The following is a 25,068-nucleotide window of genomic DNA, read 5'->3' on the forward strand; positions in this document are numbered from 1 at the left end:
CATTTGCTTATTTGTCTTTATACTAACGATATTAATAAATGGAATCAGATGAATAGTGTAGGCAATGAGTGGACAAAAGTCTGCAGAAAAGTTGCTTGTGGAAATCTATAATGGGTCTCTATGGCCGTTTACATTTGTTTGTAAACGAAAAGAAAAGTGATTTAAACCAACATATAATCAGTAACGCACAAACTCCAACCACGTTCCATTTCTATGCGCTGATCTTTACCAGACACTGAGTGTATCAATCAGACTCCACGTCTACAAAGTTCCAAAGCCTTGCAATGATCTTATTTAGTACCCACCTGCCACACCAGATGTTCTGTTATGACAGTTGTAGTTGACAGGTAGACACTGAGCACTATGGTATGGGAGGACGATGTCAGCACACTGGCAATCACGGCATCTCGCATACGGAAGGGCAGCATGGTGTAGACCACAAAAATAATGAACAAGAAGAAGGACACCTGGAAATGAGAGAATCAGACATTATTTTTACAGGCAGAATAAGAATCGAATTCTCCAGTGTCATTTCTGCCCCAAAGAAAATCAGTCACTAAACACCAAAATGCAGTCATTTATTGCTATCTTGTATTTCTGCACCCATACCTTTAATTTTTTCTTACAATCTGTGTTGGTATTTGCACTATCAACTCACCAGTCGGCTACAGGAATAAAATACGATACATATGCAAACTTAGAATATATTGTTTTTTTTAAAAAAAACTTAAATTTGTTTTCTTCTCAAGATGTTGACTTTCCTCTTTGACTGTGCCTATGGTCACCTACCCTATTTCCCCAGCACTGTGTCAAACTACACCATTGCTAAGAACGGCACTACCCCATTTGTAAATGCTAGTACTTGTTGTTGATTATTGTTGATGATCCAGAAGTTGGGTCATTTTCTTCGTGTGGGAACCAGCTGGCATGCAGGGAGCGAGATGATCGGCTGTTCACATTTGCAATTAAACTGGCTATTGTATCAGATCTCAATCATAATCGGGTTCTACTGCACGATGCCTGAAACTATAGATTCAGTGTATGTATACAATTTACATCCGGATAGCGCCTTTCCCATGGACACAGTCACTAGCCTTTGCAGCAAATTCTGTGATGTACTTTGTGATACTTCAATGACATGACAAGGCAGTATATCAAATGCAAGGATTATTATTATTTGTTAGAATTATTCGTATTATATAATTTGCTAATTATTATTAGAAATAAATGTGTTCACCAAAATTGTTAAAGATTATCATTCAGTAAACACAATCATAGGTCTCCTTGCCGTTTCCTTCCTAAATTGACATTCCATCCATCCATCCATCCATCCATCCATACTAACAACAAATTACATTTATATCGTACCTTTCACTTCGGGAGGACATGCTAAGGCGCTAGACAGTTAGGCATTTACACTCTAGCTGAGGTGGGTGGGGGGGATTGGAATAAAGAGGGTTGGAGGACAGAGGATGGAGGTGGGATACATCTTTCATATCAGTTAATTATAAATATAATTTAATTAATACAGATATGATACATAGTTATTATAGAAATACACTATTCTCACTTGGAATAAAAACATTTTTGCAAATTATGAACATTACAGCATTCTGGCACAAAAAAATCACCTTTTTGACCTGAGGTTGCTAAATGGAGTTACAATTCTTTACCTTTCATTCAAGATCTGTTGTACCTGCATGTTTCCTATGGAGCGATTAAAAGCATGGATGACAATGAGATTTGGGCTCCACGACATGTTTAAAAATCACTCAGACAGTTGTCGTGATGTGGAATGCCCTGCCAATTAAGGTGGTAAAGACAGAGTCCATTATGGGTTTCAAGTTGAAAGTAAAGGAAATGAAGGATAGAGGGTTGAAGGGGTATGGGGGATGGGGCAGCAGTAAGCTTGAATGACCGGCTTGCTCTGGGAACCGTTGCAGATTTGACTGGCCAAATGGCCTTCTTCTGTGCTGTAAATTCCTGGAATAGAAAAGGGTTGTGTCGCTGGCATGTCTGCTCAATCCACTGCAATCTCCCCGAGTCACAAAGACACAATATATAAAATTGTGAAAATTGAGGAGCAGGAACAAACATTTTACCTGTCCACGTATACTTTCTGCAATCCTTCTGACCTCTAGTTTATTGATTTCTCGTTTATACATATCACTGTTCTATTTTGTTACAGTGCAGCACCTCCTTTGGTTTCATATCCCGTTCTTATATTTAGTTACGTTATGTTACACCGTTTTATTTCACTAAATTATCCAGCTAATTATGAACCTTTGTAGTGCTAATAATAAATACTTGCATTTTATATAGCGTCTTTCACTTTAGAAAAACATCTCAGAGTAATTTGGATTCATAGAATTTACTGTGAAGTGTAACGACTGAGTATTTTGTGGGCGAAAGTGGCAACCAATTTACGCACAGCAAAGTGAAAGATTGTGGGTTTAGGCAGTAAACTCTCTGACCTGTGGGAATAACAACCCACTTCCTGGAAATGATTAAAAAACCCAGATTGTGAAAAAATATGTAACTTAGTGTAAATGTAACATTCGTGCGTGGCACTCTTTAAACCTAATTTTTATTCATCCCAAAATGACTAAAATAAATTGTGATTTTTGCACCGGTACTGCATTTAACAGTCAACTGATATCATCAACATGACCTTTTATTCCATTATCTTTTGAAAGGTAGTTCATTTCATTATTTCAATAATCAGTGATGAACGACTCATAAATCAATCATAAATGTTTGCCCACAAAATATACAGTCAATTCATTTAACAGTATATTCTGTGAAGTGCTTTGAGAAGTGATGAGATGCTATATCAAAAGCAAGGATTATTATTATTATAAATGAAATACATGAAGTATTATAGTGCATATATGTGGGATTGTGGCTTGTTGATTTTAAATGCTGCTGATTTGCTAGCTAGCTAATTTGATAGCTTTTGTTTTTTAAGGATTGTTATATAAGAAAATGATCATTTTCAAATACAGTGCAACATGAATAAATGCAGTGTATTTGACATTTACATTGGTCTGAAGAGAGGAAATGATCCACTGGTGTTATTGCACTGACAAGTAATCTCTGCGTGGCTCAATCTCCGGATCACATTTGTCAGGTTGTTTATGTATTCATTGTATTTGGGACAAAAGTTTCCAAATTTAGTTCTCTGAAGAGCTTCAGCCTTCAGAGCTGATTTCTTCAGATTCTGCTGCAGAACAACTTCAGACTAAGAAGGGAGTAAATTATAGTTTTTGTTTTTCGTATAAGGAATAACTAGTGAATGTATTTTTAGTGCTCTTTCGGGGGGAAATTTTAGGCAAATTTCAAAATAAATGCAAACTTGAAACGTCAACTGAATTATTAATGCCACTACATAAAACAACTGAAAGTAGTTTGGACATACAGCAATTGCTGAGGCTGATACCTGGCTAAAGAACAAGCTCGAGTTGATCACAAAGGAATAAAAACAATAAGAACATAAGAAAAGGCAGGATGGGAAAAGGGCATTGAACCCACTGAAGCTCATTACTCTGGTTCATTTAACCCAACCTATTATGTTATCTGATTGCAGGTCCAATATTTTCCCTCACTGAAACCAGCCATTCAGCTTGTAAAGACTGTCCTGATGACTTTTCCATACGAGCCAACTCTAAGACTATCAAATGCAGGATTATTATTATCACGTCTTCGAGACATCTCAAAGCGCTTCACAGAATATACTGTAAAATGAATTGACTGTATATTTTGTGGGCAAAATGCAGAAGCCAATTGCGCACAGCTGTGTCCCACAAACAGTCGTGGATTGAGTGACCAATTTTTTCTTTTGAAGGAATTATTACCCCCCGAAAAACGATCCGCCAATCAACTAACAATCGGATTCCTATCTACTGCTAGGTAAACAGAGGTGTGGGGAGTAAGGAAGCTTGCCCAGTGTTTTGCCCTGCTGGGAATCTACTGTAAATACTGTAAACTAGATTGAATGTGTATTTTGTGGATGAAACGCCAGCTAGTTGTGCACAGCTACACACAAACAGCCGATGAGTAAGTGATCAAATTTATTTGGGAGATTGTTGGCCAGGACACTGGGAGACATTCCCTTCTCTTTGCGAATAGTGCCAAGGTATCGTCCACTGTCCAGGACCCCAAACACTGCTTCCGGATGAAACAGTGATTTACATGTGCTTCCGTCAACCTAATATATTGTATTTGCTGCTCAAATGTGGTCTCTACATCGGGGAGACCAAACGCAGATTGGTTGATTGCTTTGCTTTGTCCACAATTGCGACCCTGAGCTTCCAGTCACTTGCCAATTTAATTCTCCTTCCCACTCCCACCTGATCTCTCGGTCCATGGCTTCCTATGCTGTTCGACTGAAGCACAAAGTAAACTTGAGGAACCAGCACTTTATCTATGTCCTACGCACCTTACAGCCCTCAACATTGATTTTAACCACTTCAGACATTAAACACAGCTCCCATCTTCTCTCAGCCTTTCCTCCCCTTTCCCTTCTTCTATAACCATTCACACATACTCTGAGTCTCAGACACATCTTTTCTTTCTATAATCTCCCACTATTGCCCTTTGCTTTGCACCGTTAGCACCTCTGATCTCATCTCCTCCCCTTAAATTTTCCTTTGTCTTTCTTTCCCCGCTGCCTTCTCTGCTTGTCCTTATAATCTATTCCCTTCCAACATCCACCAGTTCTGACGAAAAATCATTGAGCTAAAATGTTAACTCACTTTGCTCTCTCCATAGATGCTGTCTGATCCGCTGAGTGTTCCCACCAGGCAGACAGGACTTTGGGTTAGTGTCTCATCCAAAGGACGGCACCTCTAAAAATGCAACACCCCCAGCGCTGCATTGGAATGTCATCTTAAAATTAGACCAAATCCGTTCCTGGGGCTTGAACCCACAATCTTTTAAATCGGAGGCAAGAGTGGAACCACTGAGCCAGGCTGTCACACAAAGCCTGGCTCAGTGGTGGCACTCTTGCCTCTGAACTGAACTGCCTTCTTTCCAGGCTGTAAAGATTACGTTTATTGATCTTTCTTTGGAACTCAATCCCAATTTACAATTGGTATATAATTACCTTTATTGTGAACAAATCTGTTTTGTGCAAAGCAAGACAAAAATGATTATGGCACGTAGAAAAGGGGTTTGTAGATATATATTGCAATTTTGTAACAACTGTATTGTTAAACTAAAGTGGAACCTCATATACTCATCCTCCAATTATCTATTTTCCTCTTCAAGTCAGCTACTGATTTCCACTATCCTTCCCCCTTCCCCCCAGCTTCAGCTCCCACTCAATTTGCAATATGAAAATTAAATGTTTCTGGTGACCTATTGCAAATTGATAAGAATTGAAAATGCAGTATTCGCAAACTAGAAGTCATGATCGTAAATTCCACGTTTGTTTCCGAACCAGAGGAAGAGCCTGAAAAGTCAGACAAATTGTCTGAAAGGAAAATGACAGTCACAAAAGGCCCTTAGACTGATTTTCCTCCCAGTTTAACTAATTCATAGCCAATCCTGCAATTTCATTAACAATATCAAAGTTACTATTCGCAAGGTGAAACTGCATTTTAAACCCCAATGTTTCAGTGCATTTCACTTTGAATACTAGTGATACTGCTTCATATTCTTTGCAATATAAAATGCTCATGCGCTCCAGGACACTACCCCGTGTTAAGGGCGCTATATAAATTGTAGTTGTTGTTGCTAAACCAACATTGCTTGGTCCGTGTCCCCTGTCCTCTCTGTACTATCATCGGTGGTTGAACCTTCGGTTCCTATGCCCCTAACCTCAGGATCTCCCACCCTCTACCACTTCTTCTCCCCCCCTCTTTCTGTTTTTAAGTCCCACCTCAAATTCTATCTCTTTGAATGCTCCTATGGCCATCTCCTTCTCCCCTCCATCTCTCTTCTTCCTTGCTGGATGTGCACTGTCGTGAAGTGTTCCGAGACGTTACCCTATGTGAAGGGTTCTATGTAAATCCAAGTTATTGTTATTGCTTAGTGCCACTGTAGAACCTCGATTATCTGCCAATGTCAATTAGCCTCTGAGAGAAAAGAATCTCTTCTGAGATGGAAGATAATTGCATAATGTAAGAAAATCGCATTATGTAAGAAATCAAAAACAAAACACCGTTGTAAGAGATTTGCAAGGAATTCTGGTAATACAAAGCTGAGAAATGTCTCATGCCACTAAATATAACAAATGAAGTGTGTGCACTTGTAATGGGATTTTCTAATTAGAAATATACTGCTTCAAAGTTCTTCACTTAGTTTTTAAGTAGAGCCATGTATAAAAGAACTCCAGCAAGCTGGTTGAAAAAGGTCCAAAAAAGGCAGAAACACTTCCATTCACTGGTCCCTGCTGTATTTTGTTACTGCACATTGGAATAAACCATTGTCACAGGGGATTTGGGCAGATTGTTCTCTTTAAAAATGTATTAATGTGCACAAGGTAGCATTTGACACATATTAGTGAAATGGTTTGTAAATGCCATTCACATTATTGATATCTTTAATGACACTATTCAAGAATTACAGGCAATGCTGAATATTGACAGATTTGAAGTGAACTATGTATGCTTCATCAATAGTCAATCTAATTTTATGGATTATGAAATATAATTAAAAGACAAGATGATCTTTGTAAATAACAAAATCTATTAAATTGAATCCTTGCCATCTTAGCTTCATTCGGGTAGTTTATAAAGCATGAATTGCGTTTCTGTTCAGTAAAACATCCTCCAAATGACCCGTTTCTTGATAGGTACATTAAACCTTTGATGTATGATAATTATCATGTTCACATACAGTATTGTGAACCAACAGTGGCACTCTCAGACCCTATCCTGCATAAAAGGTGCTGATAAAAAATGTAACTTGTTGAATTATACATATGGAAAAAGGGGTCAAAAGCAATACTTGTGCGATTTCTAAAAAAAAATACCGATATTCAAAAGAAACCAGAAATAAAGCAACACTTCCACCACCATCCATTCAGTCTCCTGTTTTTTTTCCACTCTTTGGGCAAACATTGATCCCATTCAGCTGACCAATGAGACTCAAATTAATGCGGATTCAACCCAAAGAGGAACACTGGCGTATTATTCGGATGCAGGGCTTGAGGACATAAAATGAATACTTGAATCTCCCAGGCCAAGGTCAAACAGTTTTTGAATTGTTTTAAAAAAGGGAAATAATAATAATCCTTGCATTTGATATAGTGCTTTTCATGTCTTCTAGACGTCTCAAAGCGCTAGACAGAATATGCTATAGAGTGAATTGATTGTATATTTGTGGGCAAAAATAATATTTGTTTAATATTCACAATTATAGGAGGAGGAACACAGTCTGGTGTAATATGGTGCTTGTAGCAAGCGTGGCCTCTTTAGAAAACAAAATAGGTTTGCCAGTGCCTGAGCAGCACATTAAGCTGTGAGGCATGGAAATCAAGGAGGGAAAATAAAATAATAAATAATCCTTGCATCTGATATAGTGCCTTATCACATCGTTGTGACATCTCAAAGCACTTCACAGGATATCCTTGTAAAGTGGATTGACTGTGTATTTTGTGGGTGAAACGGGCAGCCAGTTGGGTGCAGCAGTGTCCCACAGACAGTCATGGAGTGACTGACCAATTTTTTATTTGGGGGATTGTTGGCAAGGACACCAGGAGAGAGAAACTCTCTTTACTTTTCGAATAGTGCAAAGGCCCCAGACATCCACCTAACAGGCAGATGGGTCCTCGGTTTAACGTCTTATCAGAAGGACGGCACCTCTGACAATGCAACAAGCCCCCCCGCAATGCATTGGAGTGTCAGCTTTGACTAGGTAAGATAGGTGTTCACTAAAGAGATCATTTGATCACATGCAAAGGTAATAGGTTTAAACCAATCACGCATCGGGCATTGGACCATGGGTGTGAAAAGCAAACCTCAGAACAACATGCAGGCACTGAAATATGCAATCGTAAACATTTAAAAAGGCTGAATCTAAAATATTCTCCAGTGATTTCATCAGTAAATTTAGCTGATGCATAAAGCCTGCATAAAGATTAAATATTATAACCAAGAACCAAAGTGTTTTTCTTAAATTAACTCCGAAGGTATTCCAAAAATTCCTCACACTCGAGCAAAAATCTATAATGAATTGAAAGTAATTACATACTGCAGGGCTCTCAGTGACTTCAAGGAATCCTTCTCACTGATTGGGCTTTTTCAGCAGCTGCTTTTTGTGGCCTGGGGTTATCTCTAACTTATTTCTCTTCCTTCATTTTTTTTAAGAAATGAGAAGCAATTAGATTTTAGAGACTATAGAACAGGAAATTAAGAGGGTGGCTCTCTAATAGTAAAAAAATTACCATCCCATGGTCGTGAGAACTTTCTATCGTTCCCAGACCAGGAAATCTACTGATGAATGCAGAATCACTGCAAAATGTTGTAAATTAGTCTGTTGGGTTCAGCAATCTTGGTAATTGTTAACATGTTAATACATTTGGTAAAAATGTGTTCATCTCTACATTTAATAAATTGTTAGCTCAGAGAGTTTAATAGTAACATAGTTTGATATTATGCATACACCGGCACAGTCATAGAGGAAAGTCTTCTGGTGGGATCTGAAGACAGGTACAGAAGGGGTGAGGCAAAGGGATTGAGCGAGGGAGTTCAGATCGGATCAGGTGTTTAATTTTTTGATTTAATTGCTTATATTTTAAGATGTAATTTCATGAGATGACCACCTTTCCTCACGAGGTATAAAATAAAATCTCATGAGAATTCATCCTAAGTAGTCAGAAACAATATCTTAAATCAAGACAAAGTGGTCTGACAGGATCTTCTGGCAGTGATATGATGGTGTTGATGACTTGAGCGCTTGAGAAAGCATAAATAAATGCACCGTAGCACCACAGAAGACGAGGATTTTTTTAGATGAGATTGTAAGGGAAGTGTTGGAGAAACCTATCCATAGTTAGAGTATGTAAACAACATTTAGTCACCTGTCAAGGGAAATATATTGATATTTACTGGAATAATATATGAACATGTGTTTACAGGTAGGCTGGTCCTAGCTAGACAAGCAGTGAGAAGCTTCCCAGACAGTGCCTTCAATGGCAAGCTGTGCAGTGTTAGCTGGTTAGATTCCCGCAGTACCCTAACACACAGTCCAGAATCCCCAAGCCTTGACTCTTGTCAATCTGTGCCTAATACTCTCTGGCAATGCGTAAGCAGGACGTGTCCTTCAGAAGAGCGAGTGTGCATTTATTCCAGACCTGGCAATTTCCCTGTGTCAATGACATACATAGAACTCTCTGACTGGTTTGGATCGTCTTAAATATGTATCAGACACCTGACTGACACCCCAAAAAGATTTTTTTTTAACTGGAACAAGTGATTAATGGTCTACACTTTGACAATTGATGCAGACAATAAGCAGCACAAAGACTTTTTTTTCCTCCCAACTCTTCACAATCTATGTGTATTATTGGTACAAATTGCCTTTTGTTCAAAACTTGAAAATGTGTGCAATACAAATAACATGCAAAAAAATGAGCAGTCGAAAACTGTTAAACACGTCTCCTAAATCTATCGCTGACTACAGTACAGCCAGTCAGACCAGCCTGATATCGATCTTGTTCATGCCAAGTGCAGAAATTGAACCAAGCTCATTTGGGAAGGAGGATTTCTGGAATATTAGGGAAGTCTTTGATATTGGTAAGTCATTATGTACAACAAACCATACCACATCTGTTGGGATTCAATCAGTTTCCACAAGACACTGTCCCAGCCAAAATTCTCAGAATTGTCTATTATTTTAAATCAGAATTCACAGCCATTAGTTTAGAGGAAGGAGGATTAAGCTGGTTTGTTTCATGTGAGAGGTTCATTGAGAAGTGCTACTCTCTGTTAATTCCTAATCGTCCAACAAAACTTTCTCAGGAATTTCCTGTCTCTCTGGGCTAACAGTTTTGTACATTTTTAGTTCATGGACAGTGAACCTGACAATATTTTTCAGCAATAAAGCTACTAAACATTAGGAATCACTATTCCTGGAATATTAAGCTTACACTACTAAAAGAAAATACCCAAAGTAAAATGTAACTTTAAGATTTACAATAAATGTCAAGATAATTGTAGTTATCCTATCATCCCTTTATTCCAACCTTTCTCTGTTGTTTTCTTGTCTAAACTTTATTTTTAATGATTTAATTTGACTAGTTTCCTACCATATTTAACCAAATCTTTAACCTTTGTACTCTCAAATATCCTATTTTACATTAAACATCCTGTTCATCTGCTTTCTTTGTCTTCAAGCTCTTATTATCCCATTTTAAGGGGTGAAGCAAATTTCTTTTGCCCTATTTATACTGCAGATTTAGTTGACACATTTTGTATCATATCAATGTTGAAAGTCCAATAACCGATTAAATGAATTCCAAGCCATGCTCCCATCGAATCAATGCACAGCTGCAATACAAAGATGAGAATTGTATTTCAGCCAATTTCAATTTAAACATAGGATTATTTGAGCTTGGTGCACCCACTGTTGAATAGCAGCTCAGCACCAAGTTAGCCAGGTTCCTGCTCTAAATCGCTGCACTGCCTGAAATGATGCTGAATCCTTTCAGCAGTACAGATATAAAAGGTTTGCACTGATCAGATAATATCCCGAATTCTGAAGAAAATAAGTATGAAGGAGTGTTTGCCAACTCCTACAGCATGTAGGCAAGTAAACTCATCCATGACGGAGGGGTATGAACTGATACAACATCCAAACTGGCCATATTTTGAAATGATCAAACGTGAAGTTTTTCACTGGATGGCACAATAAGTTAATTTATCCAAACATTTTCCATTGTTATATTTGAACAATAGATCTATCCACATATTCAAGTATCCAAATCATAGTTTAGGTAACTATTAAGACACAATAGAAAGGATCAAAGGTATCTAAATTAAACAGTCTGTCCACAGAATAACAGTCACTCTAGCTGTTACTGATTGTCACCAGTTTATTTAGTAAGCACCAAATGACTCAAACCCCCTCAATGAGATAATAATAATCCTTGCTTTGATATAGCATCTTATCACATCATTGAGACATTTCAAAGCACTTCACAGGATATACTGGGATGTGTAGTGACTGTGTATTTGTAGCTGATTTGGGCAGTCAATTTGCGCACATCAATGTCCCACAGATAGCCTGGAAGTGAGTGACAACGGTAAGGTGACAAATTAATTTGATAGATGGAATCCAAGTACTGGGAAGCCCATCCTCCAGTATAGAGGATATTTATATATGGAGTTCCTTATCGTCAGCTCCTCTCCAACAACAACAATAACTTGCATTTATATAGCGCCCTTCACGTGGGGTAGCATCTCAGAGCATTTAATAGTGGCCGAGCCTGACATCAAGCTGGGGGGAGGGAGGAGGTCACTGTTAGCATGGTCGAAGAGGAAGGTCTTTGGCGTGATCTGAAAAAGGGGAAGGAGGGGAAGGTGGAGGGATTGAGGGAGAGAGTTGCAAAGTTTCAGGGTGTAGTCACTGAAAGCACAGCAGCCGATGGTAGAGTGGAGGGGACGAGGGACAAGCAGGAGGCTGAAGCCGGCCAGAGCAGAGGCAGTGGATAGTGAAGTGGGGACTAAGAAGGTCAGAGAGGTAGAGAGGTGTCAGCGCGTGAAGGGATTTGTAGATGAGTGTGAAGATCTACACTCACACTATGGTGTGAGGATCTACACTACATGGGGAATCCTGTAGCTCTGTGGTTAGAGCACTCGCCATGCAAGCGAGAGACCAAGGTTCGATTCTCAGCAGGGCGAAATCTTTGGCAAGTTTCCTTACTCCACACACCTGATAATAATCCCTCAAGAAATAAAAGACAATAATAATAAATTGGTCACTTGGATTCATGACTGTTTGTGGGACACTGCTGTGTGCAACTGGCTGTGGTATTTCACCCACAAATATACAGTCAATTCACTTTACCATATATTGTGTGAAGCGTTTTGAGATGTCTGGAAAACATGAAAAGCGCTATATCAAATGCAAGGATTATTATTATTATATAGGATCTTAAAGTTGATCCATTCTGTGATAGGGAGCCAGTGGAGCCTGCCAAAGTCTTGTGATGGGGTTATGGAGTTTAGAACAGGTGAGTATACAGGTGGTAGAGTTTTGAATTAGTTGGATTTTGTGGATAGTGAAGCTGGGGAGACCGGTGAGGAGGGCATTGGAATAAAGCAGGAGTGACAAAAGTATGGATGAGTTGCATTTGATGCGAAATACAGTTGAAGGTGGGCAAGTTAGATCAAAGATTAATTCCAAGCCAATAATCTTGGATATGATCCAAGGATTTGTGCAATATTAAAAAAATCTGTATTCAGAATTGAGGTTAACACTGTCTCAGAAAAATGCACCTTTCTTTGATCCCATTGAAGTCCATCAACCTTGTCAGCTTAATTACTAGCTTACATTTAGGCAAAAAATATCTGGCAAGATACTTTGGCAATGGTTGCCCTCCTAAACTAAAGTTTGTTCTTAGATACAAAAAATTTGGTGGCTGAATTTTCAACAACTTGATCAGTACCAATGTGTGATCAGATGAGATATCTTAATGAAGTGTATGAAATCAGAACTCATTCTTAACATACCTCATATTTCCCTGGCAATTGGCAAATGTGATCTTATATGAAAGTCTGACACAGGAGTAGCGAGCAAGCCTGCAGTGCAAGCTTCCCCTTATCATAGAATCATAGAATTATACAGCACAGAAGGAGGGCATTCGGCCCGTGGTGTCCGTGTCAGTTCTTCTAAAAGAGCTATCCAAATCAATCTCACTCCCCCGCTCTCTCCCTATAGTCCTGCAAACTTGTCCTCCCCAAATATTTATCTACTTCTCTCTTAAAAGTTGTTATCGAATCAGCTTCCACCACCCTTTCAAGGAGTGCATTCCAGATTCAAACAACTCGCTGTGTGAAAACATGTTTCAACACTTTCCCTCTGTTTCTTTTAACAACAATTTTAAATCAGTGTCCTCGGGTTACCGACCCACCCACCAGTGGAAATAGTTTCTCCTTGTTCACGCTATCAAGTCCCCTCATAATTTTCAAAACTTCTATTAAATCTTCTCTTAACTTTCTCTGCTCCAAGTAGAATAAACATGCTTCTCTAACCTTTCCTGATAACTGAAATCCCTCATTCCTGGTACCATCCTGGTAAATCTCCTTTGCACCCTCTCCAATGCCTTAGCAAAACATTTGATTATAGCACTCACTACAAGCAAAACCAATTGCTTCAAGGAGATTTAGAAGAATTCACAGGCCCCATCAAACATTCAATCTTAGCCTACAAGCTAAGCTTTCAGTGCACGGTCCAATTTTAACATGTAAAGGTGTTTGCAATTCTGTACTACTGTGCCAATTTATTTCGCTGGATGAATAGGACCTCAATGTTGACTTGAAATCTTGTTGATTAGAGTTGTATTATAGTCAGACTTCTTGTAATGAAGTGGTTCTTTGTACGTTACTAACAGATGGATATCTGTTAATTCTGCTGTGAGCGTTGTTGAACTGTTAATCCAATGGGAAATGTATGTTTCAAAATGAAATATGGAAATTGTCATGTCTATAACAAAAATGTTGCTCTGATAATGAGACAAGGTAAAGTCCAGCCCATGTCATCCTTTACTAAATTGACCTGAAGCCCAATTTCATTGAAGATGTTATAAAATGCTATATAGTGCCACTTTTTATTTAACAAGCTCTGCAGGAATCAATGCCAGTGATTACTGCTCTTAGGAGCATAGGAACAGGAGGAACAGCCCTTTGAGTCTGTTCTGCTATTTAATTAGATCATGACTGATCTGTACTTCAACTAATCCTTTCAATTCCAATTTCCTGCTTTTTCCCCATATCCCTTAATACCCTGACCTATCAAAAAACTATCTACCTCACTCTTGACGGTGTGGATGGATCCAGCATCCACAGCCTTTAGGAGGAGAGAATTCCAGATTTCTACCACCCTTTGAGTGAAAAAATGCTTCCTGATTTCACTCTTAAATGGCCTGGTTCTAATTTTAAGACAATGCCGCCTTGTTTTAGAAACAAGTTTAATGGTTCCTTTGCATCAGATCTTTTAGCTTTAATTGTAGTAACAGTGATTCTGTTAATCCCAAGGGGCTGGTATTATTCCTCCCAATTTGTAGTTCTAGGCTTTCAACTTGCTTCAGCATATTCTCATGAGGATAATCTTTTTTGGTTTTTGTGTCAATCTATCTTGTTTTGGTGGTGTTTTCTTCAGTAACCTGGGAGACCTTTTTGTTACGGATACCCACTTTCAATACGAGTTCTTTTTTTCTCTCTCTTTTTTGGCAGGAATTCATCATTCTAAACTGCACCTATTTTCATTTCACAGGATCACAATATTGGTCTGGATGAAAAAGGCCCTTCAGACCATCTAATCTCGTCCCTCCAGAAAACCCAACCGACCATCTCCTCATCACTGCCTCAAGCTGCTTTTTAAATAAATTGCAGTAGCCTGGCTTCTACCACCTTTCCTAACAACCGGTTCCAGTTGTTAATTACCTAAAGAAAAACTTCTCGGTATCTGTCCTGAAAACGCCCTTGACAACTCTAAAACTCTATGTCCTCTTGTTCTATTGTCATGAAACATCCTAAATATTGATCTGGGTTTATGTTTGCAATCCTATTTATAATTTTGTATACTTCTATGACGTCTCCTATGAATCATCTTTGCTCAAGACATCTTTTCACAAAAAGAGCCTTTGCTTGTTTAGTCGTTGCTCATAGCTCATTCCTCTAACACTGGGGATCATCCTCATTGCTCTCTTCTGCACTGCCGCTAGACATTTCCAGTGGAGCTATGGTTGTTTTTCCTTAATTTTGAACTAACATAAATTTCCTCAAAGCAATTGTCTTTTGTTGTATTAACTACAATATTTTGCTAACTGTGAACTTGCAGAGTATTTAAGAAGGCATTGAATCAAAGCGCTCCAGGACGCTATTAGGGGCGGAATTGAGGGAGGGAAACATTTTTACTGATTCTAATTCACATCTCCTCAGACCATTCACTTGCGCATTACTCTGATCTTGGTTCTCTTCAGCCAAATTTCTAATCCAGTCAGTTCTACTTTCAGCAATTCTGACTTCTTGCTCTTTACTCCTTCACCTTACAGAACCATTTTGTTACACCCCAGGAAGCAAAGAATAGTCAGTACCAGTGTTCAATTATAAAGCTCAGTGGAATCTGATTACCATAGATCTTTAATCTTAATCTTACCATCATGACATTATAATGGAAGCAAATACCTTTTGTTCATGTTATCATGTATGCCAAATGCTAACCACTCAAGCCAGAATCAAACAGTATGGTTATCAACATTCTAACTTTATTCAGGCGATTTAAAACTGAGGCTTTTGTCAGCTAAAGTAATTAAAAAAAGATAAACCAGTGCACCTTGGAACAATTTCCTTTTCAATTTTCCCTGGTCTTTCACAGCTGAATTGATCTCCAATTCTCCCCTGCCCATTAACTACCCCAGATTTTCCATTATTTACTCCAATATTCTGAACGGCATTTATCTTGTACATTTTTCGCATTTTTATTCATGTACTTGCACTGAAATTTCAGCTATATAATAGAATCACAAAAATTACAGCATATAATAAGTGTATTCAGCCCTTCAAGGTTATGATGGTGACAATGGCACAAGTTTCTCTAATCCAAATTTCCTCCTTCCCATACCTTTTCTTATTGGTTTCATTTAAATGTTCAACCATTTCTCCTTTATTATAGTCCTGTGATTTTAGCCTCAGAAGTCCACGTGTGGCAATTCATTCCATATTCTAAAAAAAAGCTTCACAAAGAGTGATTGAGTCCATGTTGGCTGATGATTGGCAAAATGAAATTCAATACAGAAGTTACTGTGCTGTAAATATTTTAGGCTTCTATGACTTTAGTACAATTGCACTATTATTAAATCAGATGCATGTTCCTATCTAGTGTTTAATTTTATTTCACTGAGTCCTGAAATTTAAGATCAGTAGAAATTAGTGTTTGCACTATAATTCATGAAACCTTTTCCCACTGCAAACTAAGTTAGAGCTTCCTACCAGATTAGTTGGATATTCACCAAATATTTGTATTTAGGGGGAAGCTAGATAGGTACATGAGGGAGAAAGGAATAGAAGATTATGCTTGAAGGCTTAGTTGAGGAAGGGCAGGACTCATGTAGAGCACAAACACTGCCATAGACCAGTTGGGCCAAATGGTCTGTTTCTGTGCTGTATATGCTAATGTATTCTAAATGTTCTAACAACAAAATTACATTTGTATGACGACTTTCACGTCAGGAGGACGTCCCAAGGCACTGGCTAATCAGTGTTTCAGACCCCAGCTGGGGGTCGGGATTGTGGGGGGGGTGGGGGGTGCCGGGCAGGAGGAAAGGAGAGTGACTGAAGGCACGGTCGAAGAGGAGGGTCTTGAGACGGGTCTTGAAGCAGACAAGGGAGTTGGTGAGGCAGATGGACTGTGCGATGGAGTTCCAGAGGGTGGGGGCAGAGTGGCAGTAGGTGGGGGACGTGAAGCAGGCCGGAGCCAAACTAGACAGAGGGAGCAGGGCCACGGAGGGCTTGGAAGCAGAGGACCAGGATCTTCAACTGTATCCTCTGTGTGATGGGAAGCCAGTGGAGTCGGGCAAGGATGAGGGCGATAGCGTTGCGGAGCCTGGTGCGGGAGAGGACACAGGCTGCAGAGTTCTGGATGATCTATAGCCTATGGAGGGAGGAGTTGGGGAGGCCAACAAGCAGGGAGTTTGCAGTCAAGACTGGATGTTATGAATGTGTGTATGAGGGTCTTGGAAGGAGAGGAAGGAGCGAATCTGGGAAGCAACGACTTGTTCCAGGTGGCTGGTGTACCAGGGTGACTTCCGTGAGTAGGAGACTGTTCGGGAAGTGGGGATGGGTGAGGGCAAGGGCATCGAGAGTGGTGGGGAGGGAGTTGTGGAGGAGAGTGACCGGGGAGGATAGGTCATTGCGGGAGAAAGCCCAGAAGGGGAGGAGTTCAGATGACTCAAAAAAACCCATCTAAAACCTCAAGGATGTCAACAAGGACTACAATAAGTATATGTGTGACCTGTGGAAGAAGCAGGCTTCTGAGATTGTTAATGTCTTCTTCTCATTTCACACACTATGTTCTTAAACATATTCAGCACTGATACTCTATTAACCCATTAGTTGACCATTAAGTGGCTATGAAGGAATTGGGCTCATGCCAGTTTTCCAGAAGTTTGTTCCCTTTGTAACTGTTGTAATGATGCTTTTTAGTGATATGAACTTAGAGTTTACATCCATCTAGCATATCCACTTTGTGCTATAAGGGACAAGTGTACCAATCGATTTAAATCATGATGCATCATACAAAGCAATTGGAAGACAGCAAATCTTTGGAAAGTGTGTTTCGCATCTAATGATTATAAACTATCTTCTTACAAACCTTACCCAACATGTCCTAATTTCACTGATATTCCTTGAGGTCAACAGGCTCTCTGCCACATTTAGTTATGATCTTATATGAAATTATTTGATATATCTTCATCATACTATTTGCAAGCCTATGGACACAGAATGTTTTTATAATAAAAAATGGTAATATATCCATGGCTTTAAAATGCTTTTGTAATGTCTGAACGTAGAAAACATTTTAGATTAAATTACTTACTTGCTTACTTACTTTATTTGTATACATTACTGCTCATTACTAATATTCTGGTCTAAGAGATAAAACGGAGAGGATAGAAAACCTTTTTGTACACAGAGCTAGAGAGTGGAATGTTTTACCATAAGCGGTGGTTGAAGCCAAATCCATACATAAAAATGAAGGGAAATAGATAAATAATTGAAGAAAAATCGAAAGGGTCTGTAAAAAAAAAGCATGGACATGATCAGAGCTAATTAGCACCAGTCAGAGAAATGTCACCAGGGCAGGCACAGTGGATCTCGTAACCCCCTGCTATGCTGTAAACTTATGGGGTCAATAATAATGGTGCAGAATATAGGTGAATGTAAGCAATGACTTGGTAGTGGCTCAGCCCCTCCTGGAGTCAGCTTGACAGCCTTCTGGAGTCAGGGCGGAATTAACCAATTAAAATTTTTTTCTCCTAAATTGGCTATATTTTTTCTGTTCTTCTCAGTTTCTCATCTCTCCAGAGAGAGGGCTGAGTGACAGGCACCGGGAGAGACTTGTAGGTTCGCATTACATTGTGGAGTCCTGTAGCTCAGTGGTTAGAGCACTCGCCTCGCAAACGAGAAACCTGGGTTTGATTCCCGGCAGGGCGAAATGTTGGGCAAGTTTCCTTACTCAACATGCCTCTGCTTACCTAGCAGTAAATAGGAACCTGGTTGTTAGTTGATTGGTGGATTGCTTTTCCCTTAAGGAATAATAATCCATTAAGAAAAAAATAATAATAATTTTGGTCATTCAATCCACGACTGTTTGTGGGACACTGCTGCACACAATTGGCTGCCCCATTTCGCTCACAAATATACAGTCAATTCACTTTACAGTATATTCTGTGAGCGCTTTAAGACGTCTAGAAGACATGAAAAGCGCTATATCAAATGCAAGGATTATTATTTATTATTATTATGTGGGTGGTGGAGTGTTGGTGGGGATGGGTGTGGGGAATTCTCTTAGGAATGGACTTGGTGAGCCTCTGTGCCTTTGCTTGTCCTTTCCTGGTTATGCATCTAGCCACCAGGGGAGAACTTTCACTGTGCACTCAAATAGGAAAAGATAATCACAACAATAACTCTACTATTATGTTATTGAGCCAAGGCATAGGCACTTGAGAAACACATTGAAGATGGTTTCCTGTATCTTCCATCCTCACAGTGAGGCAGCAAAAAACCTCTAAATTGGCATAAATGCGAGAATTATCCTTTCTTAAATAAAAAAGGTAAGATATTTGATTATTTCCTTCCTTTTTGGTTTCTTCTTCCTTCACCTCTTCCCCATATTGTCAGCAGGTGTTGTGTATCCAGCCATCTGCCAAATTCACTTGAACCAATCAACAACAACAATAACAATTTATATAGCGCCCTTCATGTGGGGTAGCGCCCCAGAGCGCTTGAGCTCTTGAGTCACTGAGCAGTATGCTTGAGCCACCTTGGTGACTTGCCCTCCGACTTTTCTATTACAGTCCAAAACTGCCCAGCGCCCTTGATTGTCCGGCGCCCTGGGACGTCTTTCCGATGTGAAGGGCGCTATACAAGTGTAATTTGTTGTTGTTGTTATTGCCTCTCAGTAACTGAGCATGACCCTCTTTACAATGAACCTGACTTCCTTTGCAATGCATTGCTGAGGTAGGAAATTAATCTTCGAAATCAGCCTGCATTGTTCATTCTATGACGCAGTCAGTTGGGAATCCAACCTATGCAACTGAACCAGCCCTGTCTCACTGCTTTTACATAAAGCTCAACCACAAAATTGAGACATTTCCTTGTGCTTGATGCTACGTATTGCTTGTGCAATTCAAATAATATTTTCCCACAATCCACGTAGCCATTACAAAGCAACACAGTTTTAAATATGTGATCTGTATTTTTGAATCCGTGATTACAGACAACAGCACTCGTGGAGTCCCGTAGTGTAGCGGTTAGCGTGCTCGCCTCACAAGTGAAAGGACCCCGGTCGAAACCTTAGGCAAGTTTCCTTACCCCACATGCTTCAGTTTACCTAGCAGTAAGTAGGAACCTGGTTGTTAGTTGATTGAAGAATCGCTTTTCGGGGTAATAATCCCTCAAAAAAAATTGGTTACTCAGTCCACGACTGTTTGTGGGACACTGCTGTGCAAATTGGCTGCCACGTTCACAGTCAATTCACTTTACAGTATATTCTGTGAAGCACTTTGAGATGTCTCAACGGTGTAATAAGGTGCCATATTAAATGTAAGCATCATTATTATTAAAATCAATTAAAGACAAAGCTTTCCTGATTAAAATTGACTCCTAATGTGAAAGACTATATAAATGTAAATTGTACTGTATTAGGAAACATCTGCTGTTGAACAAGTAGCAAAAGATTATTTGTGGACTCATAAATATAATGCTAGCTTAGAGGCTCGTTCATTCCCCTGACTTTTATTTTATCAGGTCTACTCAGGCTCTTCCAGATGAAACTGTTTGATTTGTTGACATAGCCTATTTCTGTGTCACTCAATAAAGTTCTCTCAAGGGCCAATTTTGAAGAAGGTCTTACAGGAGTGTCACTCTGAAGAATACTGCAATAGGCTGTAGCATGCTATGATGGAACATGAATCTCAAGCTGCCATTTCCACATATTTTGCTCAGATTTATCCAGGAAAAGGCCGGAACAAAACTTAGAAACACATGTTCAATTAAACTGCTTGCTGTATTAAAGCTCAGCTGCCCCTGTGCTTTCTTTCCACTAACGTTGTATAACAAATATAATAATCCTTGCATTTGATACAGCACCTTTCACAGCAAAAGGATGTCTCAACGAGCTTCATGGGATTTCACTGCAAAATGTAGTGACTGTATAGGCAGTCACTTCCAGCCTTATTCCATCCCAATACCGAGGAAATGAGTTTGAGTGCATCTTTACGCATTCATAAAATCCAAATATTATGTCTTACTATGTAATAACCAGAAACACACATCACAATGCTGCTGTAGCATTACGGGAATAGCTTTCCTTCCTTTTTGTTCAACAACTTCATATCTATATCCCTGTTCGGTGTCCAACGCTACACTTGACAAGCACTAGGTTGTTCTTTTCCATAAGAGGTGCTATATATTGCAAGTTATTATTTCCATTTTATCCCCACTAATGTTTCTCATTCATCTATGGTGTATTGAAAAAAAATCATTATTGAACAGATCAAGATGCTATTTTTCAATCTTGCAGGAACTCATGAATCAATTTCATCAAGCTAAATGATGTAATTTAACGCGTGGATCGCCTGCGGTGAAAAGCACCTGCGTTTCCAGAATTATTTTTTCTTATTAAAAAAATCTATAATCGCCAGGATTCTGTCTTGGTTTCAAAAATAAAGTCTTCTGTACTTTTACCCAACACACACTCTGGGGTTCCCAAATCTTGGCTCTTGCCAACCTGCACCTAATACTCTTCAGAATTAGATGAGCAGAATGTGCTTCTCCAGGAAGAGAATACATGAGAGTTTTCATATGAAGTGGGGTGCATGGGATTCTCTGGTTTGGAAATTCTTAAGCATGTGATGGGATTCCACATGTGTCAGACACTCAGCTGACCAAAAATAAAGTTCTTTTTCAGTGCACATGTCTGGAGTATTCTGAATCGAAACACGTGAATTCTGCCATGTGGGAATCTGTAAACCACAGAGAATTTAATCCCGGATGATTTAATTTTAGCACAAACTAAACAGTTTTGTGGAAAAGCAAAGATAATCTAAAGTATCAATCTTTTCAGGATGCAGTGTATGGTGGGGGTGGATAGGAATGCTCAGCATGAATATAGACTGCTCTTTACTAATTATAAGCTCACAGTTATCTCACACCAGGACCTTTCTAATGCATTTCTCGCTGGTCTCCCTTGCTCCACCATCATTATACTCCCAACTCATTTAATTTCTAAAACTCTGCCTCCCATATCCTCACCCACACCAAACCCTGCATGCCCATCACTCCAGTCCTGCCAAGCTTCACTAGCTTACTGTTGTCATTTAAAGGGTTATTTTACACAGAAAATGTCCTTAATAATTGATTCCATTTGATTTGTAATGCAGTTATGACTAAAGATATCTGCTGAAGCTGTTTTTTCACATGGGAATAGACACGTTTCTCAGATGTAAATATAAGTAATATGAATTATAAAATAAGCCTGCCATTGATATGCTCTAAGCTTTAACATCCTGTTCAATCTCTAACTTGCTGTGGAGCCTTGTTATTCAGCGATTGTCACTCAGGAATTCCTCAAAACCTCTGAAAAATCTGTTTCCTGAAATCCTTTATTATTCGGTTCTTTCCAAAGCAGCAAAGCAACCTTTGTGCATGTCAAGCAGGGCCCTGCATCTGGTGCATAGAAATGACTAACTGAGATTCCGTCAATGCTGCTGATTCTAAGGCTTTTGTCACCATTGCCGACACTACACAAGCACATCTTTCTAAACACACCTTGAAATTCAAAAATAATACAATTTTAAACAATTCAAATCCTTTGACTGGAATTTCAGGTGTAAAAGGCTCTTTTTGGCAAAAATCATAGCTACCACACAGCTAATATAATAATAACAATTAATAATAATAATAATCCTTGCATTTGATATAGCGCTTTTCACGTCGGGAGGATGTCCCAAAGCGCTTCACAGAACACACTGTAAAGTGAATTGACTGTATATTTGTGGGCGAACGCGGCAGCCACTTGCACACAGCAATGTCCCACAAACAGTTGTAGATTGAAAATGACCAATTTATTATTGTTTTTGGTTTTGGAGGGATTATTATTAGGCGTGTGGAGTAAGGAAACTTGCCCAAGGTTTCGCCCTGCCTGGAATTGAACTCAGGTCTCTCGCTTGCAAAGCGAGTGCTCTAACCACTGAGCTACAAGGACTCCAATTATCATCATCATGCTTTCTTTGATATTGTGCATTTCACCTCAGAACGATGTCTATGAAGACTTGAGTGAAAATGTGATGTGATAATTATCACCTAGGATAAATATAAATATCATACAGCTGAAAAGTGCAAATCAAATCTGTCTTTAACTATTGACAACATTTGGAGTGAATTTATCTCTAACTCCTGGTGACACACACTTGGTTTGGCCATATCATTTGAAATGTGTAATGTGTAAAGCCTGTGTAAACGAGTGGGTGGAGGAGGGTAGGGGGGAAAAGTGTTCAGTCTCAAACCTATTTTAAGGTCACATCTTTAGCCTTTTCTGTACCGTTCCTTAAGTATTATTGCTGTTAATTAGAGGCTGGAACAAGTTTGGGCAGAGTTCCAGCCACTAATTATCAAGAACAGCACAGTTTTCACCCAAAGTTAGGACTTCAATACTTGCACTGAACTACAGACTCCACTAAAGAACAACTTGCTCTGAGAGCTAGTGCAGACTCATCTGCTCACTGTTAATTCGTGGAAGGGTCCTGCTGTTCAGTGAGTGGGACTGAAAGCAGCAACAGCAAGAGATCAAGGCACATGATTGAAACACCAGTGTAGGTGAATGCATTTTCTCTGAAGTACCAATGCTAAAACTTAAATACCAACCCATTTCAACAAACGAGAAAAATACTGGCAATAGGTTCTCATGATTTAACCCATCACTTCAACCATAATATTCTCTCCTGCCTATTATTTTATGTTGTGTTTTCTGTATTCTTAGCAATATTTTGTTTATAGTTTGCCTTTTTGTATTTATTTCAAATAACACAATGCTTTCAAGCAGCTAAGGACATGTATCCCATGATATATCAATTTCTAAAATCTAAGTTTATTTGCAATAAATTCACTGGACAGACCATTTCTCACCAATCAAATGCAGATAAGTCTCAGTAAACCTGCTGCAGTAATACCATCAACACAATTAATGCCAGTCTGTGAATGTTATATCGCACCAAACTCAGGTGTCAGTTTATCAAAGAAACCTGCAGGGAACTAAACTACAGCTGCTCAGAAAGCTACAGAATAACAATGCCGTAATAAAAATATCCTGAGCCCTGCTTGAGTCACTGTTACCGAGGAAGAAAAAAGGAGTGTTTTATCAATACAAGACGACAGCGCACACAGACACTGACAGCAGATGTTGACTGCTGAAAAGCCTTGTTACGTGATAGACTGTCAGACACAAGACTGAGCCAAAAATTACAAGATTAACTGTAATCAAATTTCATTGCAAGGAGTTTGGATGATTTTCACAAAGTGCTCTCAGAATTGGAATATGATCTTGAATAACATAACGGAGTATTTTTTCTAACTGTTATTCTCGAGAAAAACCATTACATCATCACCAATCATTTTGGGATCAATCAGAAGTTTAAGAGAAGAGACTATTGTTTCCATTGAATTGGCACTTTGTGAACAGTGTCTTTTGTTTTCACCGACAATAAATTACAAACGACTGAATTATCTTATTGTGGCTTTAGGACAAATTTTCACCAGAAAAAAGGAAAATGTTATATTATTTATATTTTAATAACTAGTTACTTCACAAAGCTTTACTTCTAATACTCCTTTCATGCTCATGTTAGGCAATGCATCCCATGGATTTGGCTTTGATCTGACACCAATGTTCAGTATAAATGGAGGTTAAGCCAGTGTAAATTGCAGAACTATCTTCCTTACAGGGGAGGTCAACAGGATCTCTTTGAAGCTGTGATGGTTCCAAGGTGACATGCTTGGCAAAGTAATGTCAGAATAAAATATAAAATCTTTCTGATGAAGGGTTGTGGACCTGAAAAGTTGACTCACTTTCCTTTCTCCATAAATGCTGGCTGACCTGCTGAGTGTTCCCAGCAACTTCTGTTTTTGTTTCAGTAGTCTGGTTCCTGAGCCAAGTAGGTCCAAGGTACTCCAGGCTACTGCTGATGACAGATCAACCTGGCTGATCAGCAGTACTTAGAGAGGCAGGGGCAGCAATCTTCCCACTCAGCTTCCGTTAACGCAGCCAGCCAAAGCCCTAATGGATAGAGTGGTCCTAACTATACAAGTAGTGGGATGCTTGCCAGACAGCGCGTTTAAGCTTTTCAATGATCAGTTTTAATGTGTTTTAGCTGGTTAAACTCACTCGAGCACGACCCCAATTTTGGGCCTAATAGTCTCCAGGATTAGGTAAGCAGGATGCAACTCTTCAGGGAAAGAGGGTACACTTCAGTCTGCTTTAGATACCCTTAAGCGTTGTAATGGATTTCAGAATGTGTCAGACACCCAGTTGACCAAACAAATTGCACTGGAGCCTGATGATTAACATCACTGACATCCTGACATTTGTGTGGGTATTCACCCTCAAAAATACACACAGTAATAC

General features: G+C 39.2%; 1 protein-coding gene across 3 annotated transcripts in view; it reads right to left on the bottom strand.

Moving 5' to 3' along the window:
• LOC103183192 (adenylate cyclase type 2) overlaps positions 1-25,068 on the bottom strand; it is a 147,102-nt gene that overhangs the window by 102,910 nt on the left and 19,124 nt on the right. For all 3 annotated transcript variants that reach the window (XM_042332070.1, XM_007900530.2, XM_007900529.2), the window contains exon 3: positions 306-467. In XM_042332070.1, the coding sequence (XP_042188004.1) occupies positions 306-467 (162 nt within the window). The remainder of the gene's footprint in view (positions 1-305; positions 468-25,068) is intronic.

The sequence above is a fragment of the Callorhinchus milii genome, unplaced genomic scaffold (genome assembly GCF_018977255.1).
Source record: "Callorhinchus milii isolate IMCB2004 unplaced genomic scaffold, IMCB_Cmil_1.0 Scaffold2, whole genome shotgun sequence".
Lineage (NCBI taxonomy): Eukaryota > Metazoa > Chordata > Chondrichthyes > Chimaeriformes > Callorhinchidae > Callorhinchus > Callorhinchus milii.